Source organism: Haliaeetus albicilla, chromosome 20 (genome assembly GCF_947461875.1).
Source record: "Haliaeetus albicilla chromosome 20, bHalAlb1.1, whole genome shotgun sequence".
NCBI lineage: Eukaryota > Metazoa > Chordata > Aves > Accipitriformes > Accipitridae > Haliaeetus > Haliaeetus albicilla.
Genome location: NC_091502.1, coordinates 27,510,260 through 27,527,672, shown reverse-complemented (window position 1 = coordinate 27,527,672; position 17,413 = coordinate 27,510,260). Strand labels below are relative to the sequence as shown.

At 42.2% G+C, this 17,413-nt stretch overlaps 1 protein-coding gene across 3 annotated transcripts in view; it reads left to right on the top strand.

Annotated features, from left to right (window-relative positions):
- The window catches only part of NUP98 (nucleoporin 98 and 96 precursor), a 40,995-nt gene that overhangs the window by 10,799 nt on the left and 12,783 nt on the right, over positions 1-17,413 (top strand). For 2 of the 3 annotated variants that reach the window (XM_069808731.1, XM_069808732.1), the window contains exons 10-20: positions 338-476; positions 2,197-2,289; positions 2,713-2,853; positions 5,656-5,789; positions 7,449-7,636; positions 8,847-8,963; positions 10,417-10,721; positions 11,850-11,963; positions 12,683-12,821; positions 13,104-13,281; positions 13,636-13,800. In XM_069808731.1, the coding sequence (XP_069664832.1) occupies positions 338-476; positions 2,197-2,289; positions 2,713-2,853; positions 5,656-5,789; positions 7,449-7,636; positions 8,847-8,963; positions 10,417-10,721; positions 11,850-11,963; positions 12,683-12,821; positions 13,104-13,281; positions 13,636-13,800 (1,713 nt within the window). The remainder of the gene's footprint in view (positions 1-337; positions 477-2,196; positions 2,290-2,712; positions 2,854-5,655; positions 5,790-7,448; positions 7,637-8,846; positions 8,964-10,416; positions 10,722-11,849; positions 11,964-12,682; positions 12,822-13,103; positions 13,282-13,635; positions 13,801-17,413) is intronic. The other variant, XM_069808733.1, reaches the window with a different exon arrangement.

The following is a 17,413-nucleotide window of genomic DNA, read 5'->3' as shown; positions in this document are numbered from 1 at the left end:
TGTCTTAAGAGTTAAGATGCCTGAGATGCAAAAATCATGTGGTTTTGTGTAAACTGAAGGATACGGTATAAGCATGTGTAATAGAACTAGTGTTGCAGAAACAATTTTTTTAACAAATAATGTCTTGACTGATAGAAGACAGCAAGAGACTCTGAACTGGTATATGCACAGACACTGCCTATAGATTGCGATAACACACCACTATTGGGAGTCTGGGTTGTGTGGTCTCAGTTGTGCTTGGTGTTAGTTCTGCTTTCTTGCCTACAGTGAAACACTTAATGCAATTCTTTTAATATCAGTCTGTCAGGTTTCCAAATTCATGTTTTCTTCCTTTCAGACCCTGTTTGGTAACAAGCCTGCTGGATTTGGAACCACCACGACCAGTGCTCCCTCGTTTGGTACAACCACAGGCGGCGGGCTCTTTGGTAACAAACCAACCCTGACTTTAGGAACCAATACAAACACTTCCAATTTTGGTACATATAAAAAAAAGTGGGATTTCAATCACTTAAAACTATACTGCGTATACCACACACCTGGCTGCTGAATATCATATGCTAAATGATAATGAATGTTAAAATTCTCAGGTAAGCCATGCTTCTGATGCATGTTGCTGCAGGGAAACGTCTTTGATGCTGTTTTATATCTTTCCTCTTGGTGGTACTCCCTGACTCAAGAAGGTAGATATTTAAGTAAAAGTACCATTCTTCCAGTGAGTGCTTAAGAGAAGGTGTAACCTGTAACTGAAAACTCTTGAACAAATCAAAGAATTCATACAACACAGAGGTTTGTTAAGAGGCTGTAAATACACTATGGTTGCAAAGGAGTGCTGAAGGAAATAGGGTAAAACCAGTGATACTTGTGGCTTGATGGCAGGGATAAGGAGATCTTGCACTGGAGTGAGGGTAAAATGAAACAGTCGGTTCCAGTTTAACTGGTAGCTGTTGTCTTTCATGACGTGAAGAATCAAAGTCCTGAAGAACTGCATCTTGTGTTAATGTTGGCCTCTGACACTAATGTTAGAGAACTGGTGTTGAATGAGTGTGTGATTGAGCAGGAGAAATGTGTAGCGGTAGTCTAAGTAAATGATAGTCTTCCTTCACAGGACTTCTCTTGAAGTCTGTTTTGGTTTTTTTTTTTCCTTCTTAATCTGAGAGCAAGAAAACTGTATTCCTGAAAGTGAGCAGGAATGGTTTTAGATCCTCACATCTGTCCTTTTTTATTTTAATATTTTAATATCAGCAATAAAGTCTAAAATACAATTAGCCTGCCGTAGCAGCCTGCCAGAATAGACAGAGGGAAGAAATTGTCAAGCTCTCAGACTGCCAGGGCAGCACCTTAGCAAGCACAGTTTCATTGTGGTGACCAGCCTTGGGCAAACTGTTACCATGGTATTTGTGAAAGTTGCTTCCAAGTCCCTTGTTCTGCGGTTCTCTAAGAGCTTCATAGCCACCTTAGTGTGTTGACAGTGTTTGGTAGTGAACAATACTGATTGTAGTATGTTTTTAATTTGCCTGCATTGCTCGCAGTGGTACAGTTTATAGGAAAAATGGAGTTTGGTTCTAAGGTGTTTCTGATGTTGGTCCATGACTGCAGTTTTCTAGTTTAATTCTTTCTTTGCATACTAACCAACCATAGGATGATTTCACAGTCTTCAGTTTAAGAACTAATCTGTCTAATGTTAGATTTGGATTGTACTCAGTTAGAATTAGAGATGTGTCTTTGAACTGTGTGCTTGTATGAATCTGAGTTGTGACCTGTTTTGTCAGTAAGAATCAGAGAAGTACGTGTGTGGTATAAATAGTATAAAACGGGATTTTTTTCCTTCCAAGCAGTTGAAGAAACTTAATACATTTTATTGTGTTACCAGATACAACATCATGATGTCCATTCTGGCTTTCAGTAAAACTTTGAAAGTTTGTAACAAATTGAAAAGCTTAAGAAGGCAAACCAGTATTTTTCTCTACTGATGTTTTCAGTATTATGTTCATAACTCAAATACATTTTTTTTTACCATTGAAGTCCCTTCTTGCTGCTTGTCAATTTAACTTGCATTGTTGGAAACAGCGTGTGAAATTTGACCTTAACTGTGGCAGGGCTGTCTTTGAGCCGGTGATGCTTATTTATTTAAATCGATGGTTTTAATTTAATCTCTAATAGTGTTAGATTAACGAGCTACTGCTTCTATTCTTGAAGGTTTTGGTGCCAACACTGCTGGAAATAGTTTGTTTGGAAATAAGCCTGCAACTGGGACTCTGGGAACTGGACTTGGAACAGGGTTTGGAACAGGTAAACAGTTTACTAGCTTATTTCATGTCAGCCTAAGCATAGTCCTCAAACTTCAGTGATACTATAGCATTGGTATTACTTGCTAACTCCAATGCAGTAAAGGCTGTAGATGTTTTAGCTTGAAGCCATGAATCTGTATCATATCAGAACCAAGTAGAGCTTGCTAACACCGTGCTAAGCAACCTTTTAGAAATTGTAGGCAGCATTGCTTACAGTGGTGGCTAATGGCTCAGAAAACTGGTGGTGTCCTCTGTGTTTGAAGCCTCTGGTCTGATTGCATGAGTCTTGAGTGTCTGTAGCATTCGTGGACATGTTGAATGTTTCTTGCAGTTTAATAAATAATTGATTCTTTGTTGTGGGATAAATTGGCTTATTAGTTTGTCACAGTCTTGTAGTAAATGACAGTCATCTCTCCTGCTACAGCTCTTGGGGCAGGACAGACTTCTTTATTTGGAAACACCCAGCCTAAACTTGGTGGAACGCTAGGAACAGGAGCATTTGGAGCACCAGGATTCAATACATCAACAGCTACTCTGGGCTTTGGAGCCCCTCAGCCTGCTGTCGGTAAGTGTACATTAACCCGAGTTTAATTGCTGCTTCCTCCCTTGTTTCAGATATGCCTAAACATAGGAGCACATCCCACCCAAATGCTTTGGAGGGGGGAAAAATGTTTTAGCATCCATCTGAGGCGATTTCTGTTCTTGGTAGCAGTGGAGACCACGTTACTAACATTGTTTTGTGCTAATTATTTATATATATTTTTTTAAGTAATTCAAAGTTGCTTAACATTGCTAATAATTGCAGCTGTTTTAGAACTTTGTCTTTGAGATTACTAACGTATTTCCCATTGTTGAATTTGGCACAGCAACAGTAGGTGCTTACAAAAAAAAAGGGGGGGAAATGTAGCATTAGCTTCTTCAGTAATTCCAGGTAGGAGAGCTAGAGGGACTTACTTAGCAGGTATGCTGTGCCACTGGTGAAATAAATGGTCTTTAGATTCGGACACTTGTGCTACCATTTTGTAAGTTAAAATGTCTACCACTTCCAGCAGCGTTCACCCTGTTTGGCAGATCTGAGCACTTTAGATGAATGGCATACATAACTGATGCTCTAGCCCCCTGAGGCTGCCATTTCAGGAAAATTATTTTAAACTTGGGGCGGGGGAACAACACCACACACATGGCACATGACACTATGTGGGAAGATGGGCCCAAGAACGCTGGTTGATATTTGGGGATCACCTCCTCTAAGCTCAGGAAATTTCCATCCCAGTGAGCAGGAAGTCAGGCAAAATGACAGAAGGCCTGTGTGGATGAATGAGGAGCTCCCAGTAAAGCTCAAACACAAAAAGGAAGCATACAGGAGGTGGAAGCAGGGGCAGGTAATCTGGGAAGAATACAGAGACATTGTCCAAGTGTGTGGGGATGGGTTTAGGAATGCCAAAGCCCAACTGGAACTGAATCTGCCCAGGGATGTCAAAGGCAACAAGGAGCACTTCTGTTAAGTGTACAGGTGACAAAAGGAAGAGTAGGGGTGGCTGATTTGCCTGAGGGTCATGCAGCCATCCTGATGGATCTTGGCGAGCTGGAGGAAGAGGCTGGCAGGAATCTCATGAAGTTCAACAAAGAGAATTGCACAGGCCTGGCCCTAGAGAGGAACAACCCCAGGCACCAGTACAGGCTGGGGGCCACCTGGCTGGGAAGAAGCTTTGCAGAGAAGGCTGGGGGTGGTCCTGGTGAACACCAAGTTCACCACGAGCCAGCAATGTGCCCTCGTGGCAAAGGTGGCCAATGGTGTCCTGTGTTGCATTAGGAGGAGGGAGGTGATCCTTCCCCTGTGCTCAGCACTGCTGAGGCTCCCCTGGAGTGCTGTGTCCAGTGCTGGGCTGCCCAGCATGAGACACAAGGGCCACAAAGAGGCTGGAGCTTCTCTGCTATGAGGAAAGGCTGAGGGAGCTGGGGTTGTTCAGCCTGGAGAAGAGAAGGTTCCAGGGACACCTTATAGCGGCCTTAGTAGTACCTAGTACCTAGAGTACCTAGAAAGCTGGAGAGGGGACTTTTTACAAGGGTGTAGTGATAGGACATGGGGTAATGGCTTTAAACTGAAAGAGGACAGATTTAGATCAGATGTAAGGGGGTTCTTCACTGTGAGGGTGGTGAGGCACTGGCACAGGTTGCACAGAGAGGCTGTGGATGCCCCATCCCTGGAAGTGTTCAAGGCCAGGTTGGATGGGACTTTGAGCAATCTGGTCTAGTGGAAGGTGTCCCTGCTCATGGCAGGGGGGTTGGAATGAGATGATCTTCAAGGTCCCTTCCAACCCAAACTATTTTGTGATTCTATGATGATTTGATGAAAAAGATGACCTTCAGATGTACCTCCAGCCTTGCTGGTCTGTGATCCTGTGAACACCCGTCAAAGTAACTTCATATACTAGTTACGACAGGCAAAATGTGGTTGAGGGGAGCTACGTTCTTATCATGATGAAATACTCTCATCAGTGTGTTGCAGTCATTTGTCTTGCTTCCATCATACTTCTATATTTGTTATGCTTGGCCCTCTCTTGATGTAACTCTACAGATGATTCAAGTATTGGCTTTTTAGGCAATGCCTGCAGTGGGGCAGCATAAGGAGGGGTCTTGCTGGTTAAGGTCTGCTCAGTTAAACCAGCTTTTGATCTGGGAAGAACCAGTTGTCTCAAACTCTACTCTTGACTTCCTTGTAGACTTTGTCTGACAGTAAGCCTTTGTTTCTCAGAGCAATTTTGTTCTTCTTTGGGAAGGCATAGGTTCAATCTGGTTTTCTTGGAAGTAGAATTAAGCTGCTTTAGGTTGCGCAAAACACTTCATAGTGTGAACACTTAGAGTATTTTAATGGGAATTAAAATTAGATGCTAGAAGGTGGAGAGATAAAACTGAGGCCTTCGTTGCAGAGAGGACTCTAGACCTGTAAGTTTGATTGCTGTAGCAAGAATATCAAAACTTTGCATCACAGGGGTTTTTTTCGGGGGGGGGGGTTGGTTGGTTGGTTGTTTTCTTCTTAAAAGATGATTCAGAAGTCAAACATATTAGTTAAAGGTTTTGGCAGGCCAGGCTCATTCTACTGATATGTAGCTTTCCATGCCCTCAGCTTGTCACTAATAAAAACTTGTTGAATGTGGTTGCAAATTCTAATGGAGGAACAGAATCTGATTTCTGCCATCAGACTGCTGCAGAAATGGTGACTAAAGAGCGGGGGAAAGGAATGCTGAAGTTTGTATAGAAATTTGAATTCCTGTGAGGGGATCCTCTGATTGAAAGGATGTCTTTTCTACCTACTTTGGCTTTATTAGTAAAACTGTTTAGATGCTAAAAATTTGTCTTTTTATAGCACTGACAGACCCAAATGCATCAGCTGCCCAGCAAGCCGTCCTTCAGCAGCATCTCAATAGCTTGACTTACTCACCCTTTGGAGATTCTCCACTCTTCAGAAACCCCATGTCAGACCCGAAGAAGAAAGAAGAGGTAAGTGCACATAAACATTTCACTTGCTTTCTGGGTAAGATTTGAAATGACTTTATATTTTGTGCTCACTATCTTCCTTGAAGTATGCAGTGAGCAGCAAATAAGTTGCCATCTGTATACTCATATCGGTGCAGTGGCTTTTTATGCTCTCCAGGATGCAAACTGCTTTTACTGTGGCTTTCTTTACTGCTTTTGAGCACATCGGAGCCTTGGCTTTGGAGTTCTTCTTATGCTCAGTGCTGCTAGTTGAGAATAAAGATGGGTAATTGTCTATGCTTGGAATATTTTTAGTGCTTAGCTTAAGCTTTGCTTATGACTTCTTTTATGACAGTCTCTGACAAACCATACCCTGTTGGTTTGTTTTAAAAGACAACAAAAGAAATACTTTTCAGTCTTTTTAAGTGTTAAGGGAGGTTTCTAAATGGCTGCTGCCCATGGGTGGATTCCAGGGGCTAGAGATTACTCCTGCCCAACTGCTGGAGCCCAGCAGTGTATGCCCAGAGACCCAGGGGGTCTCCTTCCCAGGCTGATGGATGTGGCTCTTGCTTTCCCATTTGCAGGCACAATCAGTTGTGAAGCTCAGTACGTATCCCAGACGCACACGCACAGAGTACACTGACACAGCTGGCTGCGCAGCCACAGACAAGGCACTGCCTTCAGCAGCACCCATGTGTAACACTACCAGGACTCCTGTAAAACATAAGCATATACAGCCATGTCCCCTTCCTTCTCCTTGGTTGATAACAGTTGAAGTTCCCAAGTGAAAGCACATGTGGTCACACTCTCTAGACTCATCCACACATTCATGGATCCCTCAAGCATTAGCATGGTCCCTCTGTCCATCTGATAGCCCTGCCCAGAACTTGAGCCCTATTACCTGCTCCAAAGAGCAGGCTAGTCCAGCTTGTTGCTTGCTGCAATAAGATGCACGCACTTGCATGCTCATTTCCTGGGCACCCTGTGCTCACGGATCCCTTGATACCAGCACAAGTCCTCTGCCTCTTCGATAGTCCCTGCCAGGACCCAGGGCCTCCTACTTATGGGCAAGTCCAACTTGAAGCTTGCTAGTGAATTACACACGGAAATCCCCACGCGCATGAGGTTTGGGGATGATGCAGGTGCTCTGCCTGTCCCTTACTGCCAGCAGCTGTCGCCCAGGCACATGGGCCAGAGAGCTGTGGTCTTGTTCCAGTAGATGTTGCTGAGACCTTCACTCACCCTAGTCGTCCCCAGTAGCTACACCTGGTCCCATCCCAGAGGCTGGAGCAGAGACCTTCTTCTGCTCCAGCCCCTGGGGCTTCCTCTTGCTGCTGGTGCCACTGGCCCAGGGTGCCCACATGCCTGACCGTAGCTGTCCCCACATTCACTCAGCCTGGACAGGAGGTCCAGGCTGGCCCTCTCCAAAGCTGTGCCTGTAGTTTCTTAATAGCCCATCAGTGAGTGACTGGAGACTTTTGGTCTTCGGCATTGTTTCCGTTACCTGTTGTACACCAGCTTTGTGTCTCTGGTTTTGTTTATTGCTTCCCCCTTTACTTATTATCTCCTTTACATTTAAAACGTCCTTGACTGGATAGCCTTAACAAAGCAGGCACTCTCACTGTCCACAAACCCTTACAATAAGTGGTATGAAAATTCTAATTCTACATCTTTTTGTTTCAGAGGCTGAAACCAACTAACCCAGCAGCTCAGAAGGCCTTAACAACACCCACCCACTACAAACTGACTCCGCGTCCAGCGACCAGAGTGCGACCAAAAGCTTTGCAGTCAGCTGGCTCTGCTAAATCTCATCTCTTTGATGGTCTTGATGATGACGAGCCATCCCTATCCAATGGTGCATTCATGCCAAAGTTAGTTTTTCTTTTGTGTATGTTGCAGGGAGTAGGTGGTGCAAGAATCTTCTGATCAGATTAAGTAAACTCCTGTATAGTATCCTGAATTCCATGACTGTTTTGTGACCTGGTTCAAATATGAATGGCAATAACAGGTTTTGTGTAAAATTTGAATAGAAATGTTTTCTGTAGAGGAGATGAAAATGGTCAGTTTAAACTGTTAAAGTCAAATAAGCTGTAAAATGAGGTCATCCCATGGTTGGAGCGAAGCTTGTATAAAGTCAATTAGGAATATTACAAGGAAAGCTTGTACAGCATAATATTTTCTGCTTCAGAAGTGGAAGTGTCATTAGGTTTGCTAATGCACTCAATATGAAGGCAGATTTCTGACATTTCCATAGCCTAGCACTGGTCCTATACACAGATGTTTCTGTGAGAAATTAATAATGATGTTGTGGATCTACCCTACTGAAGCTTTTGGTTTCAGTCTTTGAGAGCACCAGTGGCATTCAATTGAAAAGGGTTTTGGAAAGTTTTGGTTTTTTAGTTAAAAAACAACAAAAAACAACCTTTGGAGAAAGATGCATCAATCATTGGAAGTACTTCTGAGCATAGGCTTTTTAAAAACATTTTGTAACTTTTGTGAACTTGGTTTGTCTTTAATTTAGCCTGAACCATCTGTTCACTTTCCAGGGAGAGAGCAGAGTATGGAATTACTCAGTGTTTTACTGAAAACCACCAAATGAACAAAAGATCAGAGCAAAGGGATACTTAGACTGCTTTGAGTGTAACTGGCATAGATGTTCAGTGATCTTCAGACCGCAGGCAGTGAACCCTGGTCTGGCCATTGATTTGTTCCTAAAGTGACCCTGTAGTAAAGAATCACCTGCATCTGTGGGCCAGACGTTCTCTGTGGGGTTCTGTGCTTCTGCTGGAAAAGTACTGTTTTGTAAAACAGATAATACTGTGGTTTACTGACCTTGGGTTTTGAAGCTTTCAATGAGTTGTGCTTTTTATGTTTACTCATAAACCAAAGCCTTGAATGAAATTCCAAAAAGAGTTTTAGTATCTCAGCTACTGCAGTGCACTTACAGAAGACTTCAGATGTCCTGAGCGTGAGATCAGGTGTTATACAGCTGGTTCCTGGTCCCTGGAGCACGTGAACTAAGCATGAAATATATATTTATGCAGTGGATATATCCAAATTTCTCTTTGGTGCTTTGTTTAGGAAGAGCATCAAAAAGTTGGTTTTGAAGAATCTCAACAGTAGCAATCTGTTCTCGCCTGTTAATCGTGAAAATGAAGACCTGGCTTCTCCATCGGAGTATCCAGAGAATGGAGATCGGTATGTTGATTCATCATGCAGGTGTTTATACTTACGAGGAATGCAAACTGGTTATGCCTGTCTCTAAATTATTATTAATAGAATAATTGGTAGTTATTTTCAGGGATGTCGTCTTAGCTGTTCATTGGAAGCAGGTTGACCTATTGTGAGATTCATTTCCTCTTAAACTAGCTGTATATTTTTCCTGTGTGGTCACATACCGATTCATTCCATCCAAAATGAGGGGTTCAAAGAGGAATGACTTCTTTTCTGGATATGTCTCTCTGCATTCCCTGTAGCGAGAAACTAGGCCATTTCTTGAGGAAGGTGATAAACCTGACCCTGAGGTTAGAAGAACTTCTGCTTAGTTGTTCTCAGTAATGTGGGAATTGCAAGGAAGCTCCACTGATCCAAATGTCGCATAATAGTAATGTATTTTCTACATATTAAAAAGAGGAGTCTCTAAGGCCCTCTCTTCCCCTCAGATGCCTGAATACCTACTTCCTCAAAAAAAATCTGTGGCTGTATTTCAGATTAACTCTTTTTTTTTTTTTTTTAAATCGGAGGCTGGAAAAATTCTTGAGCAGCTCAACTTTTTGATTTTATTTAAAGCTACTAGAAGTATGAACTGATTATGGGAATGGGGAACCTTGTTTCTGATCACCTAAGTCCTGACCTGAGCAGTTCATAATGGGGCAGAGGCATTTGTTAGCTGTGTTGCCAGTAGGCAGGTGCAACAGGCAGCTCTCTGAAGCTGGTGTTTTGGAGTGACTGTCACAACAATGTTCTCAATTTTGATTTTGATCATGGTGCCTGCAAGACTTAATCATCCCGTTCTAAAACTGTGTGTAGTTTGGGCACAAAAGCCCACAGCAGCCTGCTTCATGAATCATTGAATCATTCAGTTGGAAGTGACCTTGGGAGGGGTCTGTTGCACAAGCAGTCTCAACACTGAATTCAGACGTGGTCATTGCAGACCTTGTCCAGTTGGGTCTCTCAAACCTCTGTGGATAGAGATTTTGCAGCCTCTCTGTGTCGCTTTTCCAACCCTTGACTGTCCTCATGGATTTCCCTGTTTTAATTTGACTGTTGTTTCTCATCCGTCTGCCATGCATATCTGAAGAGTCTAACTTTTGTCTTTGGTGTTAGAAGGTTGCTATTGCACCCTCCTGTAAGCCTTTTCTCCAGACTGAGCAATTGCATTTCCCTCAAGCTCTCCTCACAGGGCATGTGCTTTAGTCCCCTGACCATCGTGGTACCCCTCCCCTAGTCTTATCATTGTCTTTCTTGTAGGGAGAGCCTCAGATTAGATGCAGAATGTCAGAGGTGGTCTAACAAGTGCAGAGCGAAGGGGAATAATGGCTTCCCTCAGTCTGCTTACCCTGCCATTTTTATATGAAAGGACACCAGAATTTTAACATTGACATAAGTCCCTTAGAACTAAATAATTCAACTTTATTCTTCATTTCTTCAGGTTCTTTTTGTCAGTACCTCCTGATGAAAACCACAGACAAGATGGTGAGCGAGAGGAGGAGGAGGATCATCATGAAGTGACTAGGTTTTACACTAACCCCATTGCCAAGCCCATCCCACAGACCCCAGAGAACACTGTGCACAAACACCAGAACAGTGTGGATGATACTATTGTGGCTCTGAATATGCGGGTGGCCTTAAGAAATGGTCTGGAAGGCAGCAGTGAAGATGCCTCATTTCATGATGACTCCCTTCAGGATGAGCGTGAAGAGGAGCCTGAAACAGTGCATCATCTGCATCCTGCAGGTTAGATTGGGGGGGGAGGGGGGCAGTAGATGTGTAGTTCCTGACAGCGCTTCATGCATGCTTCATGGAAGTTCTCTTTTGGTGTTTTAGACCCTCAGCTTTTCCTTTTCCTTTCCCTCCTCTTTTTTTCAGAATACAAATCTTGCTTTTCAGTCTCTTACCTAGTGCAGAAATTTTTTATGAGTCAATGAGCAATTAAATTTCATCACCCAATTTTATATTAGATTGAGGTAGTGAGATGTGTGAGAGGGAGGAGGAGGACCCGATCTATAATTGTTCTGCAGTAGTAGGCTGAGTTGACTATCGTTCAGGAGCAGTATCTTAGAGTTAGAAATCTAATGTTTGGGGGAGTTACCAACGTGCAAACTGCATTGTAGAGTTTGCCAGGAAAGGAATGGACCACAGAACATGGTTGTGTCTCTCTAGACCCATTGTGTGTGTGTTTTCAGTACTCTCAATTCTGGTCTCAGGGTTTAGTAAAACTGAAAAAGAGAAGTGTGAAAATATTATGAGAGGTCTTGAGTACCTTTCCCTTAACTAAGACTTTGTAGCTGGTGAAGAGGTAAGGGCATGTGTTAGGTTTTTCTTTTTAACTCATGAGTGATCTGGAGAAGGTGAAGAGGAAAAGATCTTTTCAGGTAATATGTGGCTTCTGATTAAATTAGCAGGTGACATGTTCAAAAGAAGCATCTACAGAAACCCTAATGGATTTCAAAGATCACTAGACAAATCAGTAGATGAAAAAGCATTGGAGACTGTTAAATGTAAAAGATGCTGCATCTTGGCCAGCAGGTGCCTGAGCCCCCAGATTATCAAAGCTTGGGGAGTGTTTCTGTCAAGTGTTGCTGTATGTGTTTGCATTTTTCTTTTTACCTATGCATCTGCTATTGATCTCTGATGTCAGGTTGCTAGGCTGGAAGAACCTGGCACAGCAGTTGTCTTAAATTTGCTATGAAGGCTGTGGAATTAAGGTGGTTTGATTCCTCTGTTTGCCTTTGTTGCACTGATTCTTGGTTTGTTTGGGACCTTCAGTTGTCCAGGCTTGCAAAAGAAATGGAATGAAACTCTTGAAATGCTAAAGCTGGGAATTTGCTGCCAGCCCAGTTCTCAAAGAATTTTCTGTTGTAGGAATTGTTCTAACAAGAGCTGGCTATTACACCATCCCGTCCATGGAGGAGCTAGCTAGATTTACCAATGACAGAAATGAATGTATTGTGACAGACTTCACCATAGGCCGCAAAGGTGAGCACATACAGCTCTTCTAGTTGCTTAAAGTTGAACCAGGTATTTCAAAGCTATGGAACCTGAATCCGAGTTCCATGCCCTCAGTATGATTATGAATAGTGCCCTTGCATTGCGAACAACTTGTATCAAAGGCTTGTAATATTTCAGATTGGTAGTGCTAACAACCCGTGTTATGAGATGACTTGAGAAGCTTGAATATGAAAAGAACAAAAGCACCCGCAGCTTTTAAGATGCTTGCTGTCCTTAAACATAAAAGTTGTAAAATCCAAACTTGCTGGAGCATTGATGCAAACCTGATTGTCGTTGCTTCCATCTTAGTTGCTGCCTACACTGGAGCTGACTAAGCCTTCAGCCCAAATTGTATTCTTCACTGCTTTTACTTAAAAAAAAAAAAAAAAAAAAAAAAAAAAATCATATGGTATATACTATTTTTTAAAACACTTTTTCACAATATGCTATAGAGCTGAGGGTATGCTTAGTATTTGTGTTGGCAATATGAATAGCCAAGTGATAACAAAAAGCTTTCTGTGCAAAGGAATTGGCTATTAAAAAGTTGATAATGAATCCTTGGTATTGTCATGCTGGGAAGGAGGAGTTGTTTGAGACATGACAGAGCTAGATGGTAAGGTGAGGAAAGGAGGAGTATAGCAGGAACAGAGGCTCTTTGCCATGAGATTTTTCATGGACAAATTGTGATGTTTTGGTTTGTTTTGCAGGTTATGGATCAATTTACTTTGAAGGAGAAGTAAATCTAACTAACTTAAATCTGGATGACATTGTACATATCCGTAGAAAAGAAGTTATTGTTTACCCTGATGATGAAAGAAAACCACCTATTGGTGAAGGTTTGAATAGGTAATTTTTAAGTATGTTCTGTGTGGGGACAGTGGCTAGTAAGGATGTTTTTTATAATACAACCTACTGGGTTTGCAGGCAGCTATCAAGAAATTGAAATGTGAGGTGTGCATTCAGATTGCAGCATTATACAGTTACTAGATGCTTGCAAGTTTCTGAACCAGAAATTGGATTTAAAAGCTGGTTTGAGCCCACGTTTCAATTCTCAGCTCCTGTATGTGTACCTTAATAGCGTTGCCTCAAAACCTTGTAGTCTCTTACGCTTCTGTCTGTCTTTAACAGACGAGCTGAAGTTACCTTAGATGGAGTCTGGCCTACAGATAAAACATCTCGTTGCCTGATAAAAAGCCCTGAACGACTGGCAGAGATGAATTATGAAGGTAGACTGGAGTCTGTATCTCGGAAGCAGGGCGCTCGATTCAAGGAATACCGCCCAGAGACCGGATCTTGGGTGTTTAAGGTAATGTTTTTGTTCTAGTTGTAAAGTCACTTACAAGAATATTGGAAGTACTCTGAAGTAGGTTCTCAGGAGATTCTAACAATTCAAAAACTTTGCTAAACTTCTGTAAACTCTCTCAAGTCTGGCAGCTGTAGTGCAAAGTGTCCTCGCCAAACTGATCAAAATCAAAACTTCTTTGACTGAAGACCTGCATACAGATGTTCTTGGTCTGTGCAAAAGCTGATTGTGTTCCAGGAGTCACAACTGCTGTGTAAGGTGGACAGTTAATGCCAGCTCATTGTTCAGGCCTTTCAGAAATGGGTGCCTGAAATCTCTCTTCCAAGGTGTGACATATTTGCCCTTCTCATTACACAGGTGGCACACTTTTCCAAGTATGGCTTGCAAGATTCAGATGAGGAAGAGGAAGAGCATCCTTCAAAAGTGGACACAAAGAAGTTAAAAACTACACCTGTGCCACCCCCAGGGCATCTGCCACCCCAGCAAATGACCCTAAATGGCAAGCCAACACCTCCATCTCAGGTAGAAGGAGGACAGTGACTAAAAGGGAATTCATAAAATGAAATTTGAAGAATAGCTGGTCCCTAGGGAGGGGTTGTTGGAGTAACAAGTAGCCTGGAAACTGAAGAGCAAAACCTTACACAAACTTGCACAAACTCAGTAGCTCTTCTGACCTCTTGATGAATGTTTGCATGTTCTTTTTCGTTAAGATACTTGACATTTCATACTGAGGGTGTGTAGGGAAGGGAATGCTTTAAACCCTTGTTTCTTTTTTAAATTCTGGTCTCAATTGAGTTTGGCATATTTGCACCACTTATGGAAGAAAACTTGTTTTTGTGAATATTGAATATATGCTATATAATTATAACGCCTTGTGCTGCCTGCCTTGAGAATGATATTGTGCATTAATTTGACTTGACCATCATTTAGTATGCAAGACTGTATGCTTTATATTTTAAGAATGTGCTCTATTTTTATTAAAAATTACTTTTTTAAGGCTGGTTATATCCTGGATTTTTAAGTGTATTTGCATTGGATGTGACTGCTTCTAAAGCTTTGTAAAACATCCTCAGTGGTATGCCTCTGACTTGCATAGGGAAGGTAGCATTTTATCCAGTGCATTGGTAACCCCTTAAGGTCTAATGTTAATTTGATTTTGTTTTTAAAAATCCTTTTACGTGGGTTTAAAGGTTAGTCTAATTGCAGCTGATACACTTGCGTTTTCCAAATATAATTAATATGGATATCGTCAAGCTGAATTAGGAGCTGCTTCATTGTGGGTGAAAAAGCAGCCTATTTGGAAGGCATCCTGGCATTGATGGGATAGAATATGCTCTTTATGCTGGGTGTTAATGGTAAACATTTGTGAGCTACCTATAGCTTTTTGAAGTAACTTGTCATAAAAAATCTGCTCTCTGCACTTGCTTTCTCTTTTTTCCAAAACTGTGTTCTCGATTGCCTAGTTGTGAAAGTAAACTTTCAGCAGTTAGGGCGTGCAGGAGGGCTGAGCAGATGGTATTTCACAGCTGGATGGGATGTGCTGAGAGGTTTTTGTTGCTGTGCATAAGCAGGCTTTCTGTTTTACCCTTCAGTAATCCGTGACTGCGGTGAAAGGCGATCTCGGAGCTTGCAGCTCCCTGAGGCATAGATCATGTGCCAAGGCACTGCTTGGCATGTGGCCGGTGTTCATGATGTGTCATAGCATGGGGAAGCGGAGGAGGAGAGTTTTATTTCTGCATCTCTGAAGTCAAAGCATGAAAAACAGCTTAAGAGGCAGTACTGTCAAATAGGTTGAACACTTTTTTCTTTTGGGGCTTTTTGGTTTTTTTTCTTTATTGTGCTGGATCTAGTCCTTTTGAAACCAGGAGACATTGTAGCAGTATTTCTCTTTGTTGGCCAATGGCTTTGGGTAATCTAGAGCCATTCTGGACAAGGGTCTCTGTTGGTAGTGTCAGGTGATACAACAAATCACACTTCGTCACTGCTTGTGCAAAAGAACCATTTTGTTACTTTTGTGGTAGGAAAACATTAAATCAACGTGGAGTTGTTTTTAATCTTACATAGTCTGTGATCTAGTTATAACCTTTGTAGAAATGCCTGAGCCATTCCACTCTGCCGCTTTAGGTCTCCGTGCAGGTTAGAGGGGCCCAAAATAAAGGTCTGTCAGCAGCAGTTCACCTGAACACCTTTCAGTACAGCCAGCGCTGGTGCGTTTCAGGATCCCAGTAGTAGGAGTCCTGATCACCGTACAAGCAGAGAGCCAGTAACAGTGCAGTCCACTCTTTGAGCAGAACATACTACTGTAGTGACAGATGAGGTGAGCTGCCACCTCTTCTATGGATTCTGCTTTGGAGAATCCCAAAGTAGTGTACAGCTGCTGCTTTATTGCTCCTCCTGGCTCACTGGCTAATTAAAACCTGCTAGTTCATCCTGCTCTCATAAAATACATTCCTTAAGCATTTGCATGTTATTTGAGATTAACACATGGCTGTCTGTAACAGACTTGCCTGTGTGTACCACCTTTCAGTTTTCCTTCTTGCTTCTTGTTCAGATTAATGGGAACCAGAGCTGATGTTTTAAGCAGTCAAAAATACTGGGAATACGTGTGACTTATTCAGGCCTGTCTTATAGATTGAAATGTACTTAGCAAAAACTTGTCCAGGTTAATTAACCTCTTTGATTTGCATAGCATTAATTAAGGTTTTCATTTCTGAAAATAGGAAAAACATCTAGCTTAATTTCCGAAACCTCTGAGAAACTCATACCATGGTTTAAAAGCTTGTCAAGCTCTTGTTGTGTAAAGCATCTGAAAATATTATTCTTTGGTTTGTAAGAAGCATTTAGGATCTAGACTTGTTTTGGGGTTTGGTTTTTTTTCTTCCTTCACTAACTTGAATATTAATGAATTTATTAATGTTGCAAGGTCCACAGGAAATAGTTACACCAGGGACCTGGCTGCATTAAAGCACAATGAAGGCAATAGTGAAACTTTTGTGTTTGTAACCATATTTTGACTTGTAAATCTGTTCCGCATACTGTAGGCATACTCAGATACCACTAGCTAAGGCTCTTTCTGTGTCTGCCATTAAGTTCTATCTTTACAGACCCCTTAGTCTAATTTTATCTGCCTCATCTGATAACCTTCATTGCATTTCTTGGTGGATTCTAATGAGCTAAGAAGCAGCCATTTGAATATGCTCTTAAATTCCTTAGCATGATTTCCAGTGTACTGTCTGCCACGGTTTCTTTGCTTATATATATGCATTGCTCCAGAGCATTGCTTCAGCAGTCTGTACTTTGTTGCTTCTGGAAACTAAGTAAGCTGTAGGCATGAATCTTTCACAGGACACTCCTGTCTAAGCAGCAGGAGTGGTTAGACTAGAGCAAAACCAGTGCGCTGCAGCCCAGGTTTGGGATTAGAGCCCATGAGGAACCAAAGGGTCACCTGGTTAGAACCTGAAGGCCATTCAGTTAAAGTGGACACATGCTAATTACTCCTGGGCCAGGTGCTTCTTTCAGGGTGGCCTGTTAGCTGCACAATACCAGCAGTGAATGGCATTCTCCAGGGGTTTTTGTCCTGTCAAACAGTTCCTGGTAGCAGAGCTGACAAATAGCTGAATGGCTTGCAGTGCGCTGTCACGCTCTGTAGTTTGGTACCAGCTCAGGAGGGCTCGATGCAATGTGCTGTCAGGAGACCCTGCTGTCACCACAGTCAGCATGCTGGGCAGAACCAGAGGCAATGACAGTGGTAAGAGTTAATTCAGATACCTGCTCGTTGTTTGTACTGGCTGAACGTTTTCTGGCCCTGCTTGGAGTGTGAGTACAAGTTGTCTTAAGTGATTGGAGGTGTGTAGAGGTCACCTTAGGCTCATCACAAAGGTGATGCCATGCAGTTGCCTTCAGGAAAAAAATCATAAAATCAATTCTTCCTCTTGCCTTGGACTAGCAGTAGAGTTGAGAAATTTAGCTGCAGATTGGTAGAAGACAACTACTATATTTAACTTTCTAACTGCTGATGTGCTACTGATAAGCAGAATATCGTTGGAAAAACCCCACAACTTTCCAGTCCAATGACAGTTGTGTCCTGGTTTAAAATTAACAAAAAAAAAAAAAAACAGAACTTTACACATACATG